Here is a 24,409-nt window from a genome sequence, read left to right as displayed (position 1 = left end):
TGGCTGCTACCTTCCAATGTGGACGGAAGTTTCTGTTTGTTTGAATGACAAAGCTGGTTGTGTAGGTATATACCACTAGGTTAAAGCAAAGTTTCTTTTCGAGGCATTTTATCCAAGTTACATGTGCAGGCTCTCCTCTTAGAACTTCATCCTTCCATCCTTTTCTTCCAGACACTTCTTTCCACTGTGGAATCTGTGAGCCTTGCAACGTAGGAGAGTGGCAGTTCTCAAAAAAAAAAAAAAAAGAAGGCTGTTTTACTCTTTGGTTAATAGAGGAGGAGGGAGCAGCTACTTGGGACAGTCTGAGCACAGTCTTGAATCCTGAGGTTGACTTCTCTTCCCCCCGTGTCTGCAGACAGCCCTCCCCATGCCCGGCCGCACAGCCTCCCCCAGCCCATGACCCTGCTCACCGCCAGTTTCAAGGTCATGTGTGAAGGCTGCATGTTCTTAATATAGGCTCTTAGGGATTGCTGGAAAAGATTATCAAAACTTTGAAAGATGATGATGTCTGAAATTTCAGAACTGGTGAAACTTTCATCTCTCCAGACAATGCCTACCATTCTCCCACCCTGCCCTTGTTTCTAGCAGCCAACAGTTTGGAACCAAGACTTTTAAACCATCCTTTCCCTGCGACTGACACCAAGGCTTTCCTTTGAAAAGGCTTTCGAAGGAGAGATTTTTATAAGTGGAGTATAAAAAAGGGAATGAGGTACAGAGACAGACATCCTCAGGGTTCAAATGTGTGTGATAAATGCAAGGCTAGCCCTCATTTTCTACAAGGAAAGCCCTAGTAGGATGCCAGATAAAATACAAGATTTATTGTTTATGTGATGAACTTCACATAAACAATAAGTTTTTTCCCTCGGTCTTGTTATTTATTTATTTATTTATTTATTTTTATTGAACTATAAGTAACACACAGTGTTATATTAGTTTCAGCTGTACAATATAGTGATTCAACAGTTCTGTGCATTACTTAGTGCTCATCATCATAAGTGTGCTCGAATCCCCTTTATTTCACCCCTCCCCCCTCACTTCCCCTCTGGTAACTGCCAGTTCTCCACATTTAAGAGTCTATTTTTTGTTTGTCCCTTTTTTTTCTTTGTTCATTTGTTTTATTTCTTAAATCTCACTCATATGTGAAATCATATGGTATTTGTCTTTCTCTGACTGACTTATTTCGCTCAGCATAATACCCTGTAGTTCCATCCACGTCGTTGCAAATGGCAAGATTTCATTTTTTTGATGGCTGAGTAATATTCGTGAGTGTGTGTGTGTGTGTGTGTGTACGCCACATCTTCTTTATCCATTCATCTGTCAATGGACACTAAGGTTGCTTCCATACCTCGTAGTGGAATTCCTGGATTGTAGGGTAGTTCTATTTTTAATTTTTTCAGGAACCGCCATGCTGTTCTCCACAGTGGCTGCACCAGTTTGCATTCCCACCAACAGTGCACGAGGGTTCCTTTTTCACCAAATCCTCTTCATCACTTGTTACTACTTATTTTTTTTAATTCTAGCCATTCTGACAGGTACAAGGTGATATCTTGTGGTTTTGATTTGCATTTCCCTGATGATGGGTGATGCCGAGCACCTTTCCATGTGTTTGTTGGCCACTGTATGTCTTCTTTGGAAAAATTTCTATTCAGGGCCTCTATCCATTTTTTAATCGGATTTTTTGAGGGGGGTGTTGAATTGTAAAAGTTACTTATGTTTTGGATGTTAACCATTTGTCGGATATGTCATTTGCAAATATCTTCTCCCATTCACTTGGTTGCCTTATTTTGTTGACGGTTTTCTTCACTGTGCAGAAGCTTTTTATTTTGGTGTAGTCCCAATAGTTTATTTCTTTTATTTCCCTTGCCTCAGGAGAGTCTAGAAAAACGTTTCTATAGCCGATGTCAAAGAAATTACTGCTTATGTTCTCTTCTAGGAATTTTATGGTTTCAGATCTCACATTTAGGTCTTTAATCCATTTTGAGTTTATTTTTGTGTGTGGTGTAAGAAAGTGGTCCAGTTTCATTCTCTTACAAGTTACTGTCCAGTTTTCCCAACACTATTTGTTGAAGAGACTGTCTTTTCCCCATTGGATATTCTTGCCTCCTTGGTGATAGATTACTTGACCGTATACGCGTGGGTTTATTTCTGGGCTCTCGGTTCTGTTTCATTGATCTTTGTGTCTTTTTTGTTTGTTTTTGCCAGAACCATACTGTTTTGATTACCACAGATAAAATACAAGATTTTCCAGTTACGTCTGAATTTCACATAAACAATGGACAATTTATAGTATGTCCCAAATACTGCATGGGACCTATGGTATTTTTATTTTTCGAATCTGGCAACTCTGACGGGGTTTTCAATATATTTCCAGCATGATTTCTTTTTTTTTTTTTAATATTTAATTTATTTATTTGAGAGAATGAGAGAGCACGAGAGATGGGAGGGTCAGAGGGAGAAGCAGACTCCTTGCCGAGCAGGGAGCCCAGTGCGGAACTCGATCCCGGGACTCCAGGATCATGACCTGAGCCGAAGGCAGGCACCCAACCAACTGAGCCACCCAGGCGCCCCTTTCCAGCACGATTTCAATCACTTAATGTTCTGTGAGTACTTTGCAAACAATGGGTAGGCTTGGAGGCTGTCTCAGGAGGCTAGAGAGCTGACCTTGTGTGTCTCATTTCCTGCTCTACCCACAGCTCCTGGCACATTCTTTGGCATATAGCTCGTGCTCAATGAATATATTTTGAAAAAAATTGAAGAAATAAATGAAGTGCAGAATATGATGGATTTGTGATTTGTGATGCTTGTAACCTAGGTTGGGTGGAATACAAGCTCACATATGTACAAAGATCGTGTACTAAACTGTCTTATTTTGTCTTATTTCAGATTTTAACTGGTTAATTTACTGACTAGACTAGCCACTTAGGTAAAGGAACTGGAATCTAGATACATGAAAGATTACTCCCACTTCAAAAAGAAGTGAAAAGGAAATTGCACATTGTTTTATCTGAGTTTGGTGTAATCTGTTAAATTATCTGATTTAAAACTGCTCTTCTAGATGTAATGTCACCTACCTTCCTTCATATACTTGTTTGTTCTAAAGTTCTAATCAAATGAGTTGTATATCTTTAATATCCTTATTTCTAACAGGGTTGAATTTGATCAAGGGGGAGATGGATGTGTACTAAGTCGTCAGGTGTAACCTGGAGCCTTACTATAAACTAAAATTATTGTAAGCTCAATCTACATTGTTCTTCTAAGGAATTTGTATCTCATTATAACACTTTATGTACAATAGCACTAAATAAAAAGCTAATTAACCTGTATTTTTCCAGAAATAGGCATGTGGTGGGCCCCTGGGTGGCACAGTGTGTTAAGCATTAGACTCTTGATTTCGGCTCAGGTCATGATCTCACAGTTGTGAGACTAAGCCCCGTGTTGGGCTCTGCACTAAGCATGGAGCCTGCTTGATTCTCTCTCTCTCTGTGCTCCTACCCCCGCTTGTGCATGCTCCTACTTTCTCTCTCTCTCTCTCTCTCAAAAAAAAGAATTAGGTGGGCGCCTGGGTGGCTCAGTTGGTTAGGCGACTGCCTTCGGCTCAGGTCATGATCCTGGAGTCCCTGGATCGAGTCCCGCATCGGGCTCCCTGCTCGGCGGGGAGTCTGCTTCTCCCTCTGACCCTCCCCCCTCTCATGTGCTTGCTCTCTCATTAAAAAAAAAAAAAAAAAAAGAATTAGGTATGTGGAACTTCTCACTGTCATTACAGTTTGTTTTATTATTTTTCAAAATGTAATAAAACAGACAAGTGCATTTAATATATTCATAAATTCATCAAATCTCACGATTTGTAAGAACTTTAAAAGTACTATTTACCATTGAGTTTATATATTGTCTCTCTTCTTCAGAGGAAAATCCTTAAGAATCATAGAAATTTCTAAGAAACAAAAACCCAACCACTCTTTTTTATTCAGACTTTTTTGTAAGATCAAAACAACCCCGTATTTTTCTTACTTTTCTTTTCTTGCTTGAAGTAGTGCTGACATTCAACCCCATCAATCGTGTCCAAGCTGTAATATAACCAGAAACATTAGAGTCGCAATTAAAAGAGAAGATTGATGAATTTAACCACATTAAAAACACTAACTCTATGGTGAGCGACATCATAGGAAAGATCATAAGTAACACCAATCATAAAGTCAAGGAACAAAGAACCAACGGGAAGAGCTCCTGTAAAACAATTAGGAAAAGACTAAGAATGCAGTAGGAAAATGGGGGAAGGGTATAAATGAAAGTTTAAAAATAAATAAGGAAATACAAACAATCCTAAACATAATAAAAGGTATGCAGCATCACTCAGAATAATAGAAATTCGAAGTACAATCATATTGAAATACCATTTTTTATTCATTAGATTAGAAGAAATCCAAAAGTCCTGATAACATGGTCTGTACAGGTTCCAGGACCTGGGACTCGCGTGTCGATGGGGAACATACAGTGTGGTGTAATCTCCAGAAATACGCATCTTCTGTGGAGAGCAATTTAATTATATGTATGAAAATTACAAATGACTACACTGATTGACCTGGCAATCCCCCTTCTAAGAATTCATCCCACTGACATATTTTCACATGTGGAAAATTAAGTATATGGCAATTCATTGCTGCATTGTTTGCAGTAGTAAAAAATTGGAAATATCTATCAAAAGGGAACTAGGTAAATATATTATGGTATATCCGTACTGTGGAACACTACGCTGGGGTACAATGAATAAGAAAACTCTCTGTATTGATGTGGAAAGATTCACCAAGGGGTGCCTGGGTGGCTCAGTCGTTAAGCGTCTGCCTTTGGCTCAGGTCATGATCCCAGGGTCCTGGGATCGAGCCCCACATCGGGCTCCCTGCTCTGCAGGAAGCCTGCTTCTCCCTCTCCCACTCCCCCTGCTTGTGTTCCCTCTCTCGCTGTGTCTCTCTGTCAAATAAATATATAAAACCTTAAAAAAAAAAAAAAAAAGTTTCACCAAGATAGATCTGAAAAAGCAAGATGTGTAAATAGTGTGGAAGGGAGGATTCAACACATATCTCCATGGTTTAAGTTTTATTTCTATTTGCGTAAAGAAACTGTCAGGATACACAAGGAACTGGTAGAAGGGGTTACCTGTCTTCAGAGGTGGAAGGTGGGAGGGTAGAAGCAAGCCTCTTCTGGGAACCTTTCTTGCAATAGAAAGTTTGTGAGTCACGTGGATATTACTTATTTAACAATTCAGTATTAAAAAAAGAAGAATGTGCATGGGCCCAGAAGAATGAGACTGCTTGGACTTCAGGGGGAAACTCAGGGGTCCAGACCAATGCGTGGGTAGAATATGGAGGTATGGGGTGTGCGGGATGAAAGGAAAAAGTGCGCATGTCACGGCGGGGGGCCAGCCACAGAGCTGTGTCAGCCCTGCTGGGTGAGCATCAAACCCGGCGAGCAAAGATGGTTTCTAAGAAGTTTTAGATTGACCAGCTGGTACTCTGGCTGATGCCCTGGAGAAGGAGAGGAGATTGGTCCATGTGCCCAGGAATGGATCTGGGGTAGAAATGCCCAAGTCATTCCCAGGAACCAGATCTAAGGAAATAGGAGTGGGGGGTCAGGAGTAAATGTTATGAAATAAACAAAACCTGTCTTTTCCAGAGCCCAGACTGTATCCTCTGAAAAAAATGGCTTCTTTTAGGCGGCATGTATGCACGCTTACCTTTTGTCAGCCAGCCCCAAACACAGCTTTGTAAGGAAGCCATGGTAATTTCCAACAACTCATTTGCCCCCTATGGTCTTGTGACTAAATTGAGCTTTAAGAGCCTCAAAGATTGCTCAATTCAGAACAAGAAGAGTTGGATTTAGGAATCTGTGTGACCTTGGGTAACACACCGAACATCGTGGAACCTTAGTTTTGCCATCTGTGAAGTGGACACGATGAGGAATGCCATATTCTGAAACTCTTAGTTTCTGTGACACGTCAGGGACTGACCACTGCAGATATTTTTACATGTGCTTTAGTTCATAGGCACAGTGATGCATTTTGCGCACGGGTGAGGGGGCCCTGTGCCGTCTGCTCTGTGCTGAGTCAGAAATGCAGAGCAGGAGGGGTCTTTATAGCTGGAAACCAGAGGAGAATGCCCCTGAATTTTGAGGGAAATCGTTAGATTTCTCTCTATACTCCATGTTTCGTGGCGGGGGAAGACTGAGCAGAGGAAAGCCCTAGGGCTGTCTTGATAATTTTACCTGTTATCAGTCACTTAATTGTTATTATAATTATTTTTTAGTAATAAGAACACTTTTAATTATCGTTAATAACAACTATTTTTCTTACTGTAGCTAACATTTAGTGAGGGCTCAACAGTTGGTCAGGCCCTGCGCTGTTTCATGTACATTTTCTCATTTAATCCTCCTGACAGCTCAGTAAGGCAGTGACTATTAAATAGGAGTCATTTTACAAATGAGGGATTGAGAGGTCAAGTCATTGGCTCAAAGGCATGGAGCTGCCAGAACCAGGGCGCATGACCAGTCACTGCCCTTGCTCTTCATCTTCTTCAAGGGAACATACCTCCAGTCTAGGGAAGTGGGGTGGGGGGCCAGAAAGTCTATTTATCTGTATGGTGATTTTTTTTTTTTTTTAGATTTTATTTATTTATTTGTCAGAGAGAGAGGGAACACAAGCAAGGGGAGCGGGAGAGGGAGAAGCAGACTCCCCGCTGAGCAGGGAGCCCGATGCGGGGCTCGATCCCAGGACCCTGGGATCATGACCTGAGCGGAAGGCAGATACCTAACCGAATGAGCCCCCCAGGCATCCCTGTATGGGGATTTTTTTTTTTTTTTAGTATTTTTTTATTTATTTGAGAGATAGCTTGGGGAGAAGCAGAGAGAGAGAATCCTCAAGCAGACTTGCCGCTGAGTGCGGAGACTGTGTGGTGATTTTTAATTAATATTGTTGAATTCATCTGCCAGTACCAATAGGTATGGCTACGCCCCCAGTCTGTAACGGTGCCAAGATTTTGGAAAAGACTTTTTACCATTCTTCTCACCCATCCTCCCACCTTGGCTGCTCTATTCTTCCGAGAGTATTCCAGTCCCTGGCTCTCTACCTTTGCCCATAATAGACATTCGAATAACAAGCCATATTTTACAAACTGTCACGGGCATGACAAATTAGTTTGAGTGAAAATAGTTAATATTCAGTAAATCTGAAACCCCTACAATATTCCAGACACATGGATTCCTGGACAAATGTGGGTAGAGCGGACTCTACAGAGCTCCTAATCTGGTGAGGCAGACAGACGTGTCAGCAAATAACCATAATTAATATGAATTCTCTAACATAGGTTAGCATTGCCTAGATTTGCCTATGCATTAAAATCCTCTGAGGCGCTTTGAAAACCAACCAGCCAACCAACCACAGTTTCTTGGGTCTTACCCTAGACCTGCAGAATCAGAATATCTTGGGGTTGGTCTTGGGAATCTGTATTTTGAACAAATACTCCTTGAGAGTTTTACGATTAAGTTTGGGAAACGAGCTATCAGTAGAAACAGGATACTGTGGGGCAGAAGAAGCCAAGTCCATCCGTGGTTGGGAAGATTAGCCAGAGGCCCATAGCAGTGTCTAAGCCAGGCCTTCAGGAGTGAGTAAGCAGACACGTAGAGAAAAGGACATTCCAAGCAAGGACAATGTGGGGGAAAGCCTAGAAGCATGGAAAAGGCTGGTTCTGGACTCATGCGCAGGGTTCAAGGCCAAGAAGGGCAGTAGGTAGTGCTGAGAAAGGTGGTCATGACCCCTTACTAAGGGTGAGGTCTGTGGCCTGATATCCCTGATTCTAAGCAAGAGAATTAGACTCTGATGGCAAAGGAGAGGCCGACCCGGTGGGGAGAGAGGCAGGGGGTTCAGTCTGAAGGCTGTCAGGGACGTTCTCACGAGCGATTAGCTCACTAACAATAGTGGGATGGCTTGAGAGGTAGTTCTCAGCCCAAACTGACTTAGTGGTAAATTGACTTTTTTTTTTTTAAGAGGGAAGGCTCAGTAGGATGACTCGTAGCTTAGCAGATGGAGGTCATTCCAAGTGTTGAGGGATGTGAGCAGAGGCACAGGGGGTGATGACAGGGAGATGGATTCTGTCGTGATCATGCTGAGTTTCAGAGGCTCCAGGGAACCATATGTCCGGGGCATTTGGATATCTGAAGATAGAGATTTGGCAGCCCACAGCATATTGATGGTAGACAAAGCCCTGGGAATTGCTGAGAGCCGCTCAGGGTATACGAGGGAAAGGCAGAGGCTATCTAGGGAGCACTGAAGAACTCTGGCATCTAAGGGCATGGTTTTAAACACTTCTCATGCAGTGATTTATTTAATCTGTTTGAATTGACTGCTGGGCATCAAAGTCATGTTGCAATGGGTTGGAGTCCTGTACTCCTAATAATAACGACAGTGAGTCTTGAGAAAGGCATTAATCTGGCTCTCTCCCAAATGCCCTCTGCTTTGTTCTTCTTCACAGAAATAGTTTCTCTCTGGGTGCACTCTTTTTTTTTTTTAAGAAAAAAAAATTTTTTTAAGTAGGCTCCATGCCCAGCGTGGAGCCAAAGGCAGGGCTTGAACTCACTGCCCAGAGATCAAGACCCTAACTGAGATTAAGAGTCAGACGCTCAACTGAGTGAGCCACCCATGCGTCCCACTCTGGGTACACTCTTGATGGTTGATGGGGAGATGGGGTCTCCTGATGTCAGTTCCCATCCCCGAGTTCTCTTAATTGAATCATCAAAAATCATCAAAGTAGTATACATAAAAGGAGGACTTGAGCTGGGCAGGAATGACCACACCAAAGTTTGATGATTCTGTTTATCTCAGAGCATGATGGGTTTAGTGACCTTTTTTTTTTTTTAAGATTTTATTTATTTATTTGAGAGACAGGGAGTGAGCAAGTGAGAGAGAGAGAGAACAAGCTGGAGGAGGGGCAGAGGGAGAGGGAGAAGCGGACTCCCTGCTGAGCAGGGAGCCCGATGCGGGACTTGATCCCAGGACCCTGAGATCATGACCTGAGCCAAAGGCAGACGCTTCACCGACTGAGCCAGCCAGGCGCCCCTTTAGTGACCTTCCTTATCCTTAGGAGCCCACCTCACCGTGTACAGACTATAGGCAGTATAACAGACGGATTTTTAATTCAACTGTGCTTGTGCAGAGAGTAAGCAAGCTTTCCATGTGCAAGCTTTCTTTCTGATGAACTTTTCAGAATGGTGATTTCAGGCAATTTCAAGCTGAAGGACTCTTTTAGCTCACAATAATATATATATTTTAGTTGGCTGTCTTGGAAAAACAGCGGAATAATCCACGAGAGGATATGCTCAGAAAGTATGTGGCCTGTTTCACTTATTCAAGCAATGGATTGAATTGATGTCCGGTTTAATATTTTACCAGATTTCGGTGATGGCTAGGATTTCAGCACCAACTGGAACACATTGGGTCCCCTCAGCTTAATTGAGTCTCCGAAGATATGGGAAACTCACCAGAAACCATAATCACAGATTGTTTCACATAGTTCTTTGATGCAAATTTCAAAGGATGTTTTACAAATGCACTTGTAAGTGGGAACTCTGTTTATTTTAATGTGCGGGCTGCTTTGCCTATGCTCTGGAGTCACATCCTGAGAAGACGCAGGGCACGGCGGGTGTCACTTTAGGAAGACTTCAGCACATGACATAAAGGTGCCCAGGACTGAAGTTATGAACATACCATTTTCTCGAGGGCTGCGAAAGCTGTGTGCCCACGAGGAACGAGATATTGCTTAAGGATGTCACATCAGTCAATCAGCCGACAGGTTATTTATCACACTTCTATCAGTCACTCAACAAATATTTACTGAATGCTTAGTAAAACCCAAGTACTCCACATTTGCTACCTCTTTTTTAATTTTTAATTTTACTTGAGAGAGAGAGAGAGAGAGCAGGGGGAGGAGCAGCGGGAGAGGGACAAGCAGGTGGGGCTCCATCCCGGGACCCTGGGATCATGACCTGAGCAGAAGGCAGACGCTTCACCGACTGAGCCACCCAGGCGCCCCGTCCAATAATGGTTTTTGACAAGTGATTTAAATTGCTCTTCTCGGGGCGCCTGGGTGGCTCAGTCGGTTAAGCGGTTGCCTTCGGCTCTGGTCATGATCCCAGGGTCCTGGGATCGAGCCCTGCATCGGGCTCCCTGCTCGGCAGAGAGCCTGCTTCTCCCTCTCCCTCTGTCTGCCACTCTGCCTACTTGTGCTCTCTCTCTCTGTTAAATAAATAAATAGGGGCGCCTGGGTGGCTCAGTCGTTAAGCGCCTGCCTTCGGCTCAGGTCATGGTCCCGGGGTCCTGGGATCGAGCCCCACATCGGGCTCCCTGCTCGGCGGGAAGCCTGCTTCTCCCTCTCCCACTCCCCCTGCTTGTGTTCCCTCTCTCGCTGTGTCTCTCTCTGTCAAATAAATAAAAATCTTTAAAAAAAAAATAAAAATAAAAATAAAAAATAAATAAATAAAAATCTTTATAAATAAATAAATAAATAAATAAAATAGCTTTTCTCAGGAACTTGTCAACTCACTTGTCTGTTTTCACAACTGGTATTTTGACAGCGGCTACCTGATAGGGCTGCCCCTTCTAACTCAAGAGTTAGCATAAGAAGTAAATACATTTCATTGTGAAAGTTGTGTGCACGGAACTGGATTTAGCATGGTCAGAGGCTCATCCAACATCTCTCTTTCCACAGAATGTCATAGAACCATAGTTTCCTCCATGTAAACTCCTCTTTTTTTTTAGATTTTTTTTATTTTATCTGACAGACAGAGACATAGCGAGAGAGGGATCACAAGCAGGACCCTGGGATCATGACCTGAGCCGAAGGCAGACGCTTAACGACTGAGCCACCCAGGCGCCCCAGTAAACTCCTCTTTAAAACATATCTGTTTTGAATCTAGTGACACGTCTTCAGTTAAAATTCCCCTATCTCTCAGTAACCATGGGATTGGAATTGAAGCATCCATGTCCAGTGGGTTGTGACTGCGTGGAGGTTGAGTTGGGGCGGCCTTCTTGCTGCTCAGCTGTTTGCAGACTTCACTGGTCCTGTTAGCGCCCTCTTCTGCGGGAGGCTTCCACCAGTGGCTTTGGCTGACTCAGACTCTGCCTTACCAAGCAGGACGTACAGAGGAGCACGCAGGGGTTCCCATTTGTGATATCAGTTTCCAAAAGCTCCATGATTCTCTCCATAGGCATTTTTTTCCCTCTGAATGAAATAAATAAACTAATCTAGGGGGGAAAAAAAAAATAAAATTGCAAACACAACAAATCAGTTGGACTATTTAGAAACAAGTATTAGGGTAGCCTGGCAACTTGGTTTTGTCTTTCTGGGAAATGGCCATACACAGTGAGATCTATGAAGTAAGTAGTTCACCACTTTTAATACTCAAGCATTTCATTTTGGGTTATATGTCCCAAGGAAATAATCTGAAAGGAAAGAAATATAAATCCACATTGATAATTGTAACACATTTGAAGCTCCTCATTTTAAGTAATGCAAGTGAAGTGAGAATGATTTTTTAACTACTACATTATTATGTAGGATTGAAAGCCTGAATAGGCATTATCTCTAGTCCTGTCCTACAGAAGTCACACAGCTGGGGCTGGAAGCCAGGAGCTCAGTGTAGGCAGAAGGAAGACCTGGACTGGGTCAGGAAGCCTGGCTCTGGGTCTTGCATCTTCCAGGTTTGGGACTTTGGCCCGCAGTTTCCAGATCTGTAAGTGGGTCTCAATGCCCAGCCTGCTTAGCTCCCAGGTTTTGAGCCGTGCCTGAGATCATGCATGAGAAATGCCGCTCCTGGTAGCCTGCGGTACTAGAAAAGGCATCTTGAACAGACTCATGGAGCGGTCCCCGACAGACCAGGGACACCAACAGCTCAGCAGTGAGGGTTGAGTTCAAAGGGACAGAGTGGAGTTGCAGTTTGTGTTTGTGCTGCGTGGGAGGCAGGAGGGTGTAGACGAATTCGAATCCACTTGCTTTTATGCAAAAGTCAAAAAAGCCTTGGAGCACAGGGAAACCCCTAACCTTGTGCATGGTTTCCTGCTTCCTGGTTCCGCAGGAGCCGTGCCTTTCACAACAGGCTCCCTGTGACACATGGCTTGGACTGGGCTCCGGGAGGCCCCGCCTGGCCGTGATACCATCCCACGTCTTTTCCCTTTCTCCCAGTCACGCAAAGTCAAGGCTGAGGCTTTCTGCCATCACCTAGCCCACCCTACCTGGAGTTCCAGAAGCTCCTTGGGCACCCCCCTCCCCTCCTGCAGCGCCAATGGGACTGGGGGGGTGGGCCTGGCAGGGGTAGCCCTGCAACCCCGGGGGGGGGGGGGCTGTGTGACAAGGTTCCCCCCCCTCCCCCCCCAGTAGCATGGGAGGCTGACCTGGACCAAAGGCCATCCTGTGCTGGTAACTGAGGGCTTATGACCAAGACGGCTAGCATGGGAGCGGAGAGTCTGGGGTACAGGGAGGAGGCTGCAGGCCGGTTAACTGGTGAGTACACCTCGAAACGGTGTATTTCCTGGCTGGACTTTGGGGTCAAAGAGAAGAATCACTGGAGCAGCAGTGGCAAGGACATCATGTGTGTGTAACTCTTCACCCCAGGCACAGTACTGTGCTGCCCGTTGCCTCATCTGCTCCTGAGCCCCACCTGCCCAGACCTGCCTGAGAGCAGACCCAAGTCCCTAGGACGCTTCTCGATCTGGGTGATTTAGACAAACGACCAGGATTTCCCCGGGCTAGATTAAATGCCACCAGGGCCCGTAAGGTTCACCTTTGATACTTTATGTAGAAGACCATTTTATTTCGTCCTTTTGGCCACCGTATGAGGAAACTATACTTGGCCCCGTTTTACAGAGCAGGACTGGAGGCTCAGGGATGTTACTGACTTGCCCAGGAGGCCACGAGGCAGGTTTCAAATCCAGGTTTGCTTGACTCAAAACCCATACTCATGCTACTCTTATGCATGCTGGAGGGAGTTTTTCTGGGTCAGTAACCTGGAAAAAGGTAGGGATGTTTGCCATATTTTATTTAGACACCCAGAATAGAAGATGCCACCAACTCTGTGGTTTCCACCAAGTGACAGTGTGAGGTGCGGTGCTGAGGATGTGTGTTCCGTTTATACACAGGGAAGCAAACATTTTTTTTTCTTTAACATGTGTTTTGTTTTCCATAGAATTCTTTTTCTGACAGCCACTCTCATTCCAATGCTTAGAACACCATATGCTCTTTAGAAGGCAGTAAAGGTTTCAGCAAAGCAAAGCAAAGTTTTTGGCTGCCCCGCCTCTTTGCAGTTCAAATATCATTCAAAATACCTGCTTCTATTTTGTTTGCCTTTGGAGAAAATCAAAGGTAAATATAAGATAAATAAGAAGCAAAATACTGGGGTGCCTGGGTGGCTCAGTCGGTTAAGCGTCTACCTTTGGCTCAGGTCATGATCTCAGGGTCCTGGGATTCAGTCCTGCATCGGGCTCCCTGCTCTGAGGGGAGCCTGCTTCTCCCCTGCCTGCCATTCCCCCTGCTTGTGCTCGCTCTCTCCCTCCGCTCCCACCCCCTGTGTCAAATAAATAAAATCGTAAAAAAAAAAAAGAAGCAAAATACTTTCTGCTGAACAAAAAAGCCCAGTACCTGGCCATCTGAAAAGATTTTGTTTGTCTAAACATTGCTGGAATGATAGAAATCCTGTACAAACACCCATGATGAAGATTCAGCTAATAAAAATCCAAAAAGTTCAGAGGTGAACTCTTAACCACTATAGTGGTGGTTCTTTCCCGTGGATTCTGAACAGTTTTTGAAAACCAAGCCCTTGGTTGGGGACGCAGTTTACAAGATCCTAACAAGTTTCCACAGATTAACAAAGTTTAGAGTTTATTCTGGATCTCTGCCTGGAGGGAGGGAAAGACAGCCAAAAGAGAGGAAAAAAACAATCTTTGTGGACAAATGAAGCTCTGGTGGGTGTTCAGTTGCCCAGGTGAGCAGCCACCCCTTAAGTCAGGTATGCTGTGATTGGAACCCGAGCCCTTTTTTGGAAAAGGCAGCAGGGTTGAACAAGAGAATTCCACCATATGAGTCTTGGTATATATTCTCTTGTTTGCTTACTTTTTTTTTTTTTAATGGCTCTTTTTTGGTGTGTGGTAAAATTTACATGTAACGAAATGCCCATCTTAAGTATACATCTGGTGAGTTCCAACACCTGTGTACCTCAAACCCTTTCAGGACACCTGCTGTTCCGACGTGGTTGGGGTGTGTGTGTGTGTGTGTGTGTGTGTGTGTGTGTGTGTGTGTGTGTGTGTGTGTACGTGTGTGTGTGATCTATTTTCCTGTGGATGGTTACTTGGCTATTTGCGGTTTTTGTCCAGATAAAGTTGTACGCATCTTTTTGTGGATACATATTTTCTCTTGAGTAAATGCCTATGTATGCAGTTGCTGAGTCACGGGGAAGGTAAATGATTAGCTTTATAAGAACCTGCCAGGTTTCTCTCCGGGATGGTTGTCCCACTTTATACCTCCACTGTCAACATGAGAGCATGTCCTCGTTGCCATTAGATTTAGCAAAGGCGTCTCATGTGGGTTTTACTTTGCATTCTCTTATGACTAACGACACTGAGCCCATCATGTGCTTTCTGGCCATTTGTGTATCTTCCTTGGTGAAGTGACTGTTCAGATTTTTACTCATTTTATTGTTGAGTTGCGGGTGTTCTTTACATATATCTTCATATGGTATACAAGTATGTGTAAGAGACCCTCTGCACAGGGCGTGGGACCCCAGTTACTTGATCTTTTTGCCTGTATTTCCCCCCAAAGTGATGCTGGGGATCCTTCTTGGTTTAGTACTAGATTCCCAGTGCCTAGGATGGTCCCTGGCAGGTAGTAGGGGCTCATTTACATGAACATTTGCTGAGAGAACCCATGAATGAACAGATGCACTGACTTTGGGGCCTGATATCCAGCCATAATTTCCTTGAATAAAAAGCAGTGATTACAAGGAAACAGAGAAAAAGGCAATGTGACTGTTGTCCTTGAGCTATAAATGACACTTGAAGTGGCACAAAGGACTCGGGATCCCTTCAGGGGATTTGTTCAGCCCGGGGGAATACTGCTAGAATATCTCCTGAGCTCATCTAATTTGACCTCATTTATGAAGCTTCTAGTGCTTCTTGGGTTCTGACGGAAGCATGATCAGCGCATTTGCCTGGAGGATGATCAGTGCATCCAGCCTCAGAAGATTTATGTAACTTCGCCCAGCTGATCCCACCTGTGCCCTCAGCACCTTCCTTTTGGCTCCGTCGGACCCTGGCAATGCCCGTCTCCTGCCTGGGCTGTGCCTCTGCTGGGTTCCGGGCCCCCCTGGCGGGCCCAGCCCCCTTGGTGGGCGCCACCTTCTGAGCCCCCAACGGCCAGCAAGGGGCTCCTTCACCTCTCGGCCTCTCCTGTTGTGGGTATACACACTCACTAGTCACCGTCAGCATCCGTTTGGGAAGAGAACTTGGCCTTTTACAGAGTATGTTCCCACACATTATCTCCTGTAAGCCCCCAAACAGTCCTAGCTGTATTCCCCTTTTTGGTGGGTTTTTTTTTTTTCCCCCCAAATGAGGTGCCATAAAGAAGTGATTTAATTTGCTCCAGAATATAAAATGGTCCACATGTGGCTCAGAGTTTTCTCTGGGTCTTGCTCAAAGAATATTGATGCTTTTTTTTTTTTTTTTTTTTAAGCTCTGGTGGATTTACATGTGTGTAGTTTAAAAGGCTCCATAGATTTTTACAGTTCAGAGACTTGGATTCCATCTGTCAACAGAAATTCAGTTACCACACCAAAGACATATAGGAGTTGTTCCCAACATTTTTATTTAACCATCATGATGGGTTCTCCACACCCCCACCCCCCCTGCCCTGGGATCACATGCTATTTTAGAAATGTCCACCAGCAACTCTACTTATTGGCTTGTGTTACCATTTTTATTCATCAGACTCATAGCATCCAGAGTTTAGGGTCGGGATCAGATAATCTCTGCTCTTACTGGCTGATTTTATTGCAGCCAAAATAAAGATATTTGAGATTCGCATTAGCCTCCAAGACTAATAACTGGCCCATTTCTATTTCTGCAGGGCTTTCTGAAAGATTAAAAGTTCACACTGACCCTTGGGAAAGTGGAAACAGAGTGTAGAGCTTGAGAAGAAGTAGCCTCATGCGCCGTACCTCGCTCAGGGACTGTGCTTGAAAGACATGTCTGTGTGGGACCAAGATGGTGCCCCTGACTCAGTGCTTTGCTCTGTGATCAGTGCCTCTCCCCGGCTCCGTACAGAGTGGGGCTCAACCAGCCCCTCCCCAGGACTTCCCCGGGGGCTGGATGAACTGGGTTGTTTCCCGTTGACTTCCATAGGATCTGGTAGAGAACATGCATTTCCTTAACCATTACCTAAAGGTGCACATTTTTAAATGTCACAGAACCCAAACTTTTACATCGTGTCAATAATTGTCTCATTCAGATTATACTTTCAGAGGGTCATGATGGGTATTCTAAAGGCAGTGTCTTTTTCTGATTTAGTAGAATTAATAAATGTCACTCTGTGTGCCAATCATAAAAGAGGGGTTTCGGTTAGGGATGACTATTACTGTCCTCTGTTATTTTATTATTTCTGTATATGTATGTGTATATATACTTATTGTATACATACTGTATTATCATATATATTATATGTATATATAGTATACATATTGTATTATACGTATAGTTATTGTATTATTATATGTATACATATTGTATTATTCTTCTAGGTATACCTATTGTGTTATTTCATTCACACAGTATTGGGCTTGGTCTTGTTTTGTAGGAGAGCCAGCAGAAATCCACCAACGTCGTCTATCAGGCCCACCACGTGACCAGGAACAAGAGAGGGCAGGTGGTTGGCACAAGGGGTGGATTCCGAGGATGTACCGTGTGGCTGACAGGTATGCCATGTTGATACTTTTTTTGTTTTAATTGAAAATTGATGTGTGACATACAATGTTAAGGAACTTAGTGTAACACATGATGTGTTTACTTTAACACTGGGACGAGGCAGAGAGCAGTGGTACAAAGCCTGGCCGTCACCCCTACTGCTGCCATGAGTGGGAAGAAGGCCCAAGATGGAGGCATGGGGCTTCTCTCGTTCTTGCCTCTCTCCTCTTTGGCAAGTTGACGATGGCCTCCCCCGCCCCCTTTCAGGTTGAGGGGATCCCGTCATTCTCATGCTCATGCCTAAATGCATTTACTGGTACTCATGATGGAGCCTTCCTAACTCGATAGCGAGCATTTGGCTGTCTCCAAGGTTTTGGGTGTTTAGAGAATTCTTTATTGTTTTCTGATGTTTTAACATCCTAGAGAACTGTTTCACTTAATATAAAAAAAACCCAGAAAACTGAAAACATAAGGATCCGCACAGGAAGGAAAACCAGTGATTTCCACTTAGCTGAGGATTGCCCCTTGTAAATAGAAATAATTCACTCCCACGGAGGTGACCAAACGAATCTCTCCCTTTTCCTGTGTTTTTATAGCCTCAGAATGTCACAGCTAAGACTTAGTGATGGGACAGGAATTAGTCTGGGGCTGTTCCCTTAGGCTCTGAGCACAAGGTAGAGGAAGTTGATCCCTGGGAATAGAAGTCCGGCGTAGCCCGGACTCAGAAGGAAATACCATAGACACGGTATTTCAAACTGACGCAAAGATGTTTACCCAGGTTCTGAGATCAACTGTGTGGTACTGCCTGCTCATAAATTCTGGTTTATTGGGGCGCCCGGGTGGCTCAGTGGGTTAAGTGATTGACTCTTGATTCGGCTCAGGTCATGACCTTGCAGTCGTGAGATCAGGCTCCATGCTCAGTGCGGAGTCTGCTTGTCTCTTTCCCTCTCCTTCTAACCCCTGCTTGCTCTCTTTCTCTCTCTCTCAAATAAATAGATCTTAAAAAAAAACCAAAAACTAAAAAACCCAAATGCTGATTAATCCAACCTGAAGGGAATGCTGAAGAGTGTGGCAGGCAGGCACCTGCCTTACCCTTTCCCTTGCTCTTCAGTCATTCCTGTTCCTGTCTCCATCAGCCTCCTCCTCCTTCTTCAGAGTTTTTCCTGGTGCCTGAGGCACTTGCCTTTGGTCTCCTGATTTCATTCATCCGTGGTGGAACACCTTTATGTAGCTGGTGGGCTGGGGACAGACGGTGGGCGAGGAGCTTGCTATCTTCCAAAAGGCAGCGTTCACTTGTCATGAATCCTGTCGGGATATTCCCCCGACTCCGTCTAAGAGACATGCTGTGTGGCAGTAGATAAAACAGCTGACTTCCAGAAGCTGCCCTCTTGTTACGTGTTTGCGCTCATGGGTTTGTCCAATTTCTGTATTGGGACAAACACAGAGTCCACTTTCTATAATGTGGGACAGCCTTCAAAACAAAAGGTAACTGGTAGAAAAGGAAAAAGACCCTAAGGGATGGACTTCCCCTATCTTACTCATAAAAAAAAAAAAATCTTTTCCCAATTTATTCTGTATTCTTATGTTACAGAGATAGGCTATTGTGCAGGCAGACCAAGAGAAACAAATACTTCACATCCAGAGACTTGGTTGTGAGCCCCCAGCTGCACTTACATTAACTGTGTGATTTTGGACAGGCCAACGAAGCTGGCTAAGCCTCACTTTTCTTATTTGTGAAATGAGATAAGGATAGAACCCGCCCCTGGGAATGCGGGTAGGACTAAATAAAATAAAGCATGTGTAGACAGCACAGCACCTGGCCCTTAGGAAATAAAGCTCTCGGGACGTGTAATTCGTGCGACCTCAGTGCATTAAAATAAATATGCCAACAATCTAGTTTAATCCAGTTATTGTGCTTTAGCTCTTCGTTTTGAGACCTGAGGCAAAACTGAAAGAAATCTCTATTATTTCCCTCATTTTCCAATGTGAGAGAACATGCCAGAGATTCAGGAATTCTGTTTCTTCTATCTCACACTGGACACAATTCTAAGAGGAATTTATCACCTAGGTCCCTGTTCAAATGAAACTGAGCCACACAAATAATGTAATAGTGTCTTCAACAATGATTTACAAAGATGGCGGCACATCCCTCATGGAGCCATTGCTTCTCGTGATTCTCTGTGAGGGCCAAGGGTGTGACTTGAAAACATAACTAACGCTGTGGAAACTGTTTGCCTTTCGTACATCACCTTTCTTTCCAAGTCATTTTTTTAAAGTTTATTTGTTTTTTAGTAATCTCTGCACTCAACGTGGGGCTTGAACTCATGACCCCCAGATCAAGAGTCGCATGTGCCACTGACTGAGCTGGCTGGGAGCCCCTCTTTCCAAGTCTTTATTCCCTTCTGTCCTTCGTCCCTGCTTTTCTCTTACCTTTTTTGTCTTTTCCCTCCTTCCTCCTGCCGTCTTCTACATGTTAAGCTCTTGACCTTCTTTTCTTCGCCCTAACTTTTCCTCTCCCGTGCCTGGGTACTCCCCGATAGAGGCTTGGCACAGTGCTCCGTTTTTCAGGTCCAGAGGTCTTTAGGACAACTAGATTTTTGGAGCACTCCCTTTCTCCTCATGATTTCCCTCAGATAGAAATCATACAGCGTGTCCCCCGCCAATGCGCTTTGAAACCATGGTAAAAGGCACATGGTAACTCTGTTCTCATGGAAAGGCTCCAGACCCCGAAGAGTGTAGGGCAGCTCTAAACACATCTATAGCCTAGCTTGGGATGACTGTCTTCATGTTTTGAGAATCATTTTGGAAAAATCTTGAAGCCAAAGGGATCTATTGTCAAATGGTTTGTTTAGCAGCCTCCATAGGAGAGGTGGGCCTCCCAGTCTCCAGGACTGACTGTCCTCTCCACTCCAGCTGATTGCTGGCAGGAGGGGACATGAGAACACGGTCGCCAGATCTTCTGATTTTTTTTCCAAGAGAAGCTAGAATCTGGATTTGTATGCACAATGTTCTCATCTTTAAAACACGCTGCAGGCAAAATAGAACCCACCAAGAACCATGTACAACCCCCAGGTCTCTCCCTACTTATGAACCCCACTTGCTTTGAAATGCTGTAATTCTAATAGGGGACAGATGGTTATTTCGAGGTTTGGAAGAAATGCAAGTACTTTGACCTGCAGTAAACTATGCTTTTCCTAGACTGTAGTGGTTTTGATTTGAGGTCAAATGATTATAATGAACAGGTCTCTCCGGTGCTGGAAAAACCACCATCAGTTTTGCTCTGGAAGAGTACCTGGTCTCTCACGCCATCCCGTGCTACTCCCTCGATGGGGACAATGTACGTCACGGCCTTAACAAAAACCTTGGATTCTCCCCCGGGGACAGAGAAGAAAATATTCGCCGGATTGCCGAGGTGGCCAGGCTGTTTGCCGATGCTGGTCTGGTCTGCATCACCAGCTTCATTTCTCCTTTCACCAAGGTAAAAGGATGCGGCAGCACACACAAGGCTGGAAAAGGAGTCGGTGAGGGCTGGGCACCCAGGGCTGTTGTAGGTTCAATTTCCCCCGCCTTTTCTTCCCTTGCTCCCTCATTTCCTCTACTTAATATCGGTCCTGTCTAGAGAGCTCCTTCATTTCCAGATGCCCAGGCACCAGCTGACATAGACCCTTCCACACTCACCTTCTGGCCGGAGTTGAAAGGAAGAAAAAGTTAAACAAGAAAAAGTCGAAAGTCCTGTAATCTCACATCTCCAGAGTCGGAAAGCTTAGTTTGCTAAAGGAAACGGCAGTTCACTGCCAAAGCCTCAGGTCATGTGTGCTTAATGTTGGAATTGCTGAGGAAGAGGGACACTCTTCTTGTTCTAAACCAGGAAATTTCTGGGAGCTACAAATAGGATGCCACGTGCTTTGAACACTCCCTATGAATGAAATGCTCCCATGTGGCCAGCCCTGTCCTTCAGCAGAGATTTCTTCTCTGTGGCTTTCTCTGAAAGCCCTTGAAAGAGCTGTGCTCACCAGGGGAATGTTTCTGGACTTTACTCTAGAGGACCGATTCCCTGCCACCTCTGCAGAGCCCGCATGCCGTGTTAACCCAAAGCTATCAAGCACCAGGGCACACACCGGTTCACGATGAAGAATTCCATTGCGAAACCTCTCGTTCACCTTGTCGAATGTGTTCCCCCCCCCCAGGATCGTGAGAATGCCCGCAAAATCCATGAATCGGCAGGACTGCCATTCTTTGAAATCTTTGTGGATGCCCCTCTAAACATCTGTGAAAGTAGAGACGTGAAAGGCCTCTACAAGCGAGCCCGAGCTGGGGAGATCAAAGGTAGGAGCGCCGGCAACCTGTGCTCTCGAGCCTTCGTGCTCCATCCCCAGAAACCTGTCTGAAGTCTCAAGAACTGTTTTCCACAATTGCATCTAGCACACACAACTTTTTATTGAACCACGGTATATTCAGTACGTCCACGGGCCCATTAACACGGGGGCTGGTGTTTTGCAAGAACTATCACCTCAGCCGTAAGCGGTCAAGTTCAGGTCCCTGAAATGGGTGTGTATCCACGAGTGTGTGTTTAAGGGGAGGGTTCCAGAGTTTTTTCTTCTTTTCGTCTTCCTTTTGGATTCTAATCAGCTGCAGAGGGCTTGGTCCTAGCCACATTTTGTTGATAATTTGGGGGCTTTCTATATTGAAAATACAGCTACGTAAATATATACAGATATATACTTACCTATGCCTAGAGGTCAGGGACAGCTGATGACCTTTTCTGGTCTAACCTGAATTCTCAGTGTAATGCATTATTCCAACACGGGTTAAACCGTACTGTTTAGCAAGCCTGTTCCGTTGGTGCCGATGTGATTTTCACCCTCCTGACTTGCAGGGTTCACGGGTATTGATTCTGATTATGAGAAACCCGAAACCCCCGAGCGGGTGCTGAAAACCAACTTGTCCTCAGTGAGTGACTGTGTCCAGCAGGTGGTGGAGCTCCTACAAGAGCAGGTGGGTGGACCAGGGCGCTTTTTTTTTTTAACTGCATAAAGTCACGATAGGTCATTTATTTACTAAAGCATTCTTTTTACAGTTTTCATTTCAAATTGTTACCAATTCTGCTTCCTTTCAGAACATTGTACCCCACACGATCATGAAAGGCATCCATGAGCTCTTCGTGCCAGAAAACAAACTTGACCAAGTCCGGGCTGAGGCCGAAGCTCTCCCTTCGTTAGAAATTACCAAGGTAAGATGGTGTGGGCTGGCCCCAGGAGAATTAGGCTTCACCGACATCATTATGATCTGTTTACAATCACTCTGGATAATAAGGTATGGATAAGGGAAATGCAATGTCCATAAAGAAAAACACTTCATTTTTGCCTTTTTTTTTTTTTTTTAAAAAAAACCTCTTGCCAAGGAGATCTCTCACCAAGAGCTGCCGCAAGGTAGCCGGTCAGTGCCAGGGGCAGAGGCAGGCTGCGCAGAGAACTTCTGTTCTGCAGAGGACAGCATCAAATAGTCGTCGTTGTATCTTCGCTTACGCCAGAGTGCAGGCATGGGGCGGTATCCATTTGTTGGTGGCTGCTGAGAAAAGTTAGTTCAGAATGCAAGTTAAAAAAAAAAAAAAAAAAGAATGCAAGCGGTTTTTTTTTTTTGGACAATCTAGAAGGAATTTGGAGAAAACAAAGAGCCACCCTGATCTAAAGTGATAGGAATCTTTTCCTACTCTGCAAATCCCATTCTTTCCTAAGGAGGCAGAGTGCAGCCTCGGGGGAAGGTGTAGACCCTTTGGTCACACGTATTTTACTGCCTGGAACGTGTAGGCTGCAGAGTCCCACCAAGTGCACGGCAGATGCCTTTGGCTTTGTATGGGTCAGTGTTATTGGTCCTTACCAGCTGATCAGATCTTCATTGGTAACTTTTTCTTATCCCTTAAAACCTTGGACATTTTTATAAGAGGAAGAGTAAGTTGGGAACCTGTTGTAGCTCATTCATACCTCTTTGAAGAAGGCATGGCCAATATATAAGCAGAAGCCCCTGACCCTACAGAAGAAATTCTGAGTACTCCAATGCTCCAGGAGCATGAGAAGTACATAATTATAATTACAGTGTGGAATGATAGTTCCAATAACAAAATGGGCTGCAAGGAACAAAAAATCTTCAAATAATCTAAGCATTGTTTTGGTCGTAGGGATGGCAGGAAAGGTCAGCAGAGCCGTGACCCATGCTTCGGGGTTTAAAGGATGAATAGGAATTTCAGGTGGGGAGGAGGAGAGGCCTGGGAGGAGGTAGGAAATCTCTACATCAGCCCAAAGGGCCAGAGCTTGAAGGGCTTTCAGTATCATGCTAAGAATTTTGGACTTTTCGAGTCAATGATTTGCCAATTTCAGTCAACTACCTAGTACATTTGGTGAAAATATGTAGCCCGACCAGAATTTTTGTAGGGGGAAAAAAAAGGAAAGCATGAACAGCAGATGTTAATACAGTTGCCCATCATGAGGCTCTCTGCACCTCAATTTTTAGATCACCACTCTCCCGTAGGAAAGTTCTAGCTCAAGCTTATCTGGCCTCTTAATCCTGCGTGGTTGGCATCAAAATGGAACACTTAACACATGAAAGGTTCTGCCTTCATTCCTCTGCCAGCCAATGAGAAAGGCCTGCCCTGGGGCCAGATGGCTGGGAAACAGAGCTTATGGAAATGTTCACCTGCTTTTGTGTTTTGCAGCTGGATCTTCAGTGGGTCCAAGTTTTGAGCGAAGGCTGGGCCACTCCCCTCAAAGGTTTCATGCGAGAGAAGGAATACTTGCAGGCCATACACTTTGATACCCTGCTGGACGGTATGCGCTTTTATTTGTTTCTTACTCTTCATTGTTAAAGAAAAAAATTGTGCTCCGAAATCTTCACAGGAACAAGAAGTGTTCATTCTTGGTATTAATTCTTGGTTCATACCTCTTGCTCTGGAGATATTTAGATGATTTATGGTGTGTCTAATTCTATTATGTATAAATTCCATTTTTAGGATTTTTTGGGGGGGGGGTGTTATCCTCAAAGGATTATTGACTATTTGAAAGTAAGGAACTGAAAATCGAAGGTTTTACTTACATGCAAAAACCAAGAGAAGATTAAGTCTGTTTCGCTCTACTTGCCTGGATACTCAGAGTAGAGGGCGATTGGGGGCCCTGTTGCCGGCTGCTGGGACCATCATGGGGCAGCGGGGGTAAACTTAGCGCACGGTGCTGACTCGCAGGGCCCTCTCACCCCCGGGCTGCCGGGCCACTGGATGCTGAAGTGCCTCTCTTCACGCCCTTCCATGGGCTACAGGAGGCTGGCTGCATCCTCCGAACCCTCCTGGGGCAGCGCTAAGTACGCCCTCTGGGCATAGGCCGAATGACTTGAGAGAGCTGATCTGGTCCAGATCAGAAGCATGTGTTATTCAGAAAA

The 24,409-nt window shown here is 44.7% G+C and overlaps 1 protein-coding gene across 2 annotated transcripts in view; it reads left to right on the top strand.

The window, feature by feature from the left end:
- Positions 1 to 24,409, top strand: part of PAPSS2 (3'-phosphoadenosine 5'-phosphosulfate synthase 2) — a 66,915-nt gene that overhangs the window by 23,723 nt on the left and 18,783 nt on the right. For both annotated transcript variants that reach the window (XM_036123419.2, XM_078077797.1), the window contains exons 2-7: positions 16,878 to 16,995; positions 20,227 to 20,462; positions 21,172 to 21,310; positions 21,861 to 21,979; positions 22,101 to 22,214; positions 23,694 to 23,805. In XM_036123419.2, the coding sequence (XP_035979312.1) occupies positions 16,878 to 16,995; positions 20,227 to 20,462; positions 21,172 to 21,310; positions 21,861 to 21,979; positions 22,101 to 22,214; positions 23,694 to 23,805 (838 nt within the window). The remainder of the gene's footprint in view (positions 1 to 16,877; positions 16,996 to 20,226; positions 20,463 to 21,171; positions 21,311 to 21,860; positions 21,980 to 22,100; positions 22,215 to 23,693; positions 23,806 to 24,409) is intronic.

The sequence above is a fragment of the Halichoerus grypus genome, chromosome 7 (assembly GCF_964656455.1).
Source record: "Halichoerus grypus chromosome 7, mHalGry1.hap1.1, whole genome shotgun sequence".
Lineage (NCBI taxonomy): Eukaryota > Metazoa > Chordata > Mammalia > Carnivora > Phocidae > Halichoerus > Halichoerus grypus.
Note: the sequence above shows the minus strand (reverse complement) of the source record. Positions and strands in the feature narration are given on the sequence as shown.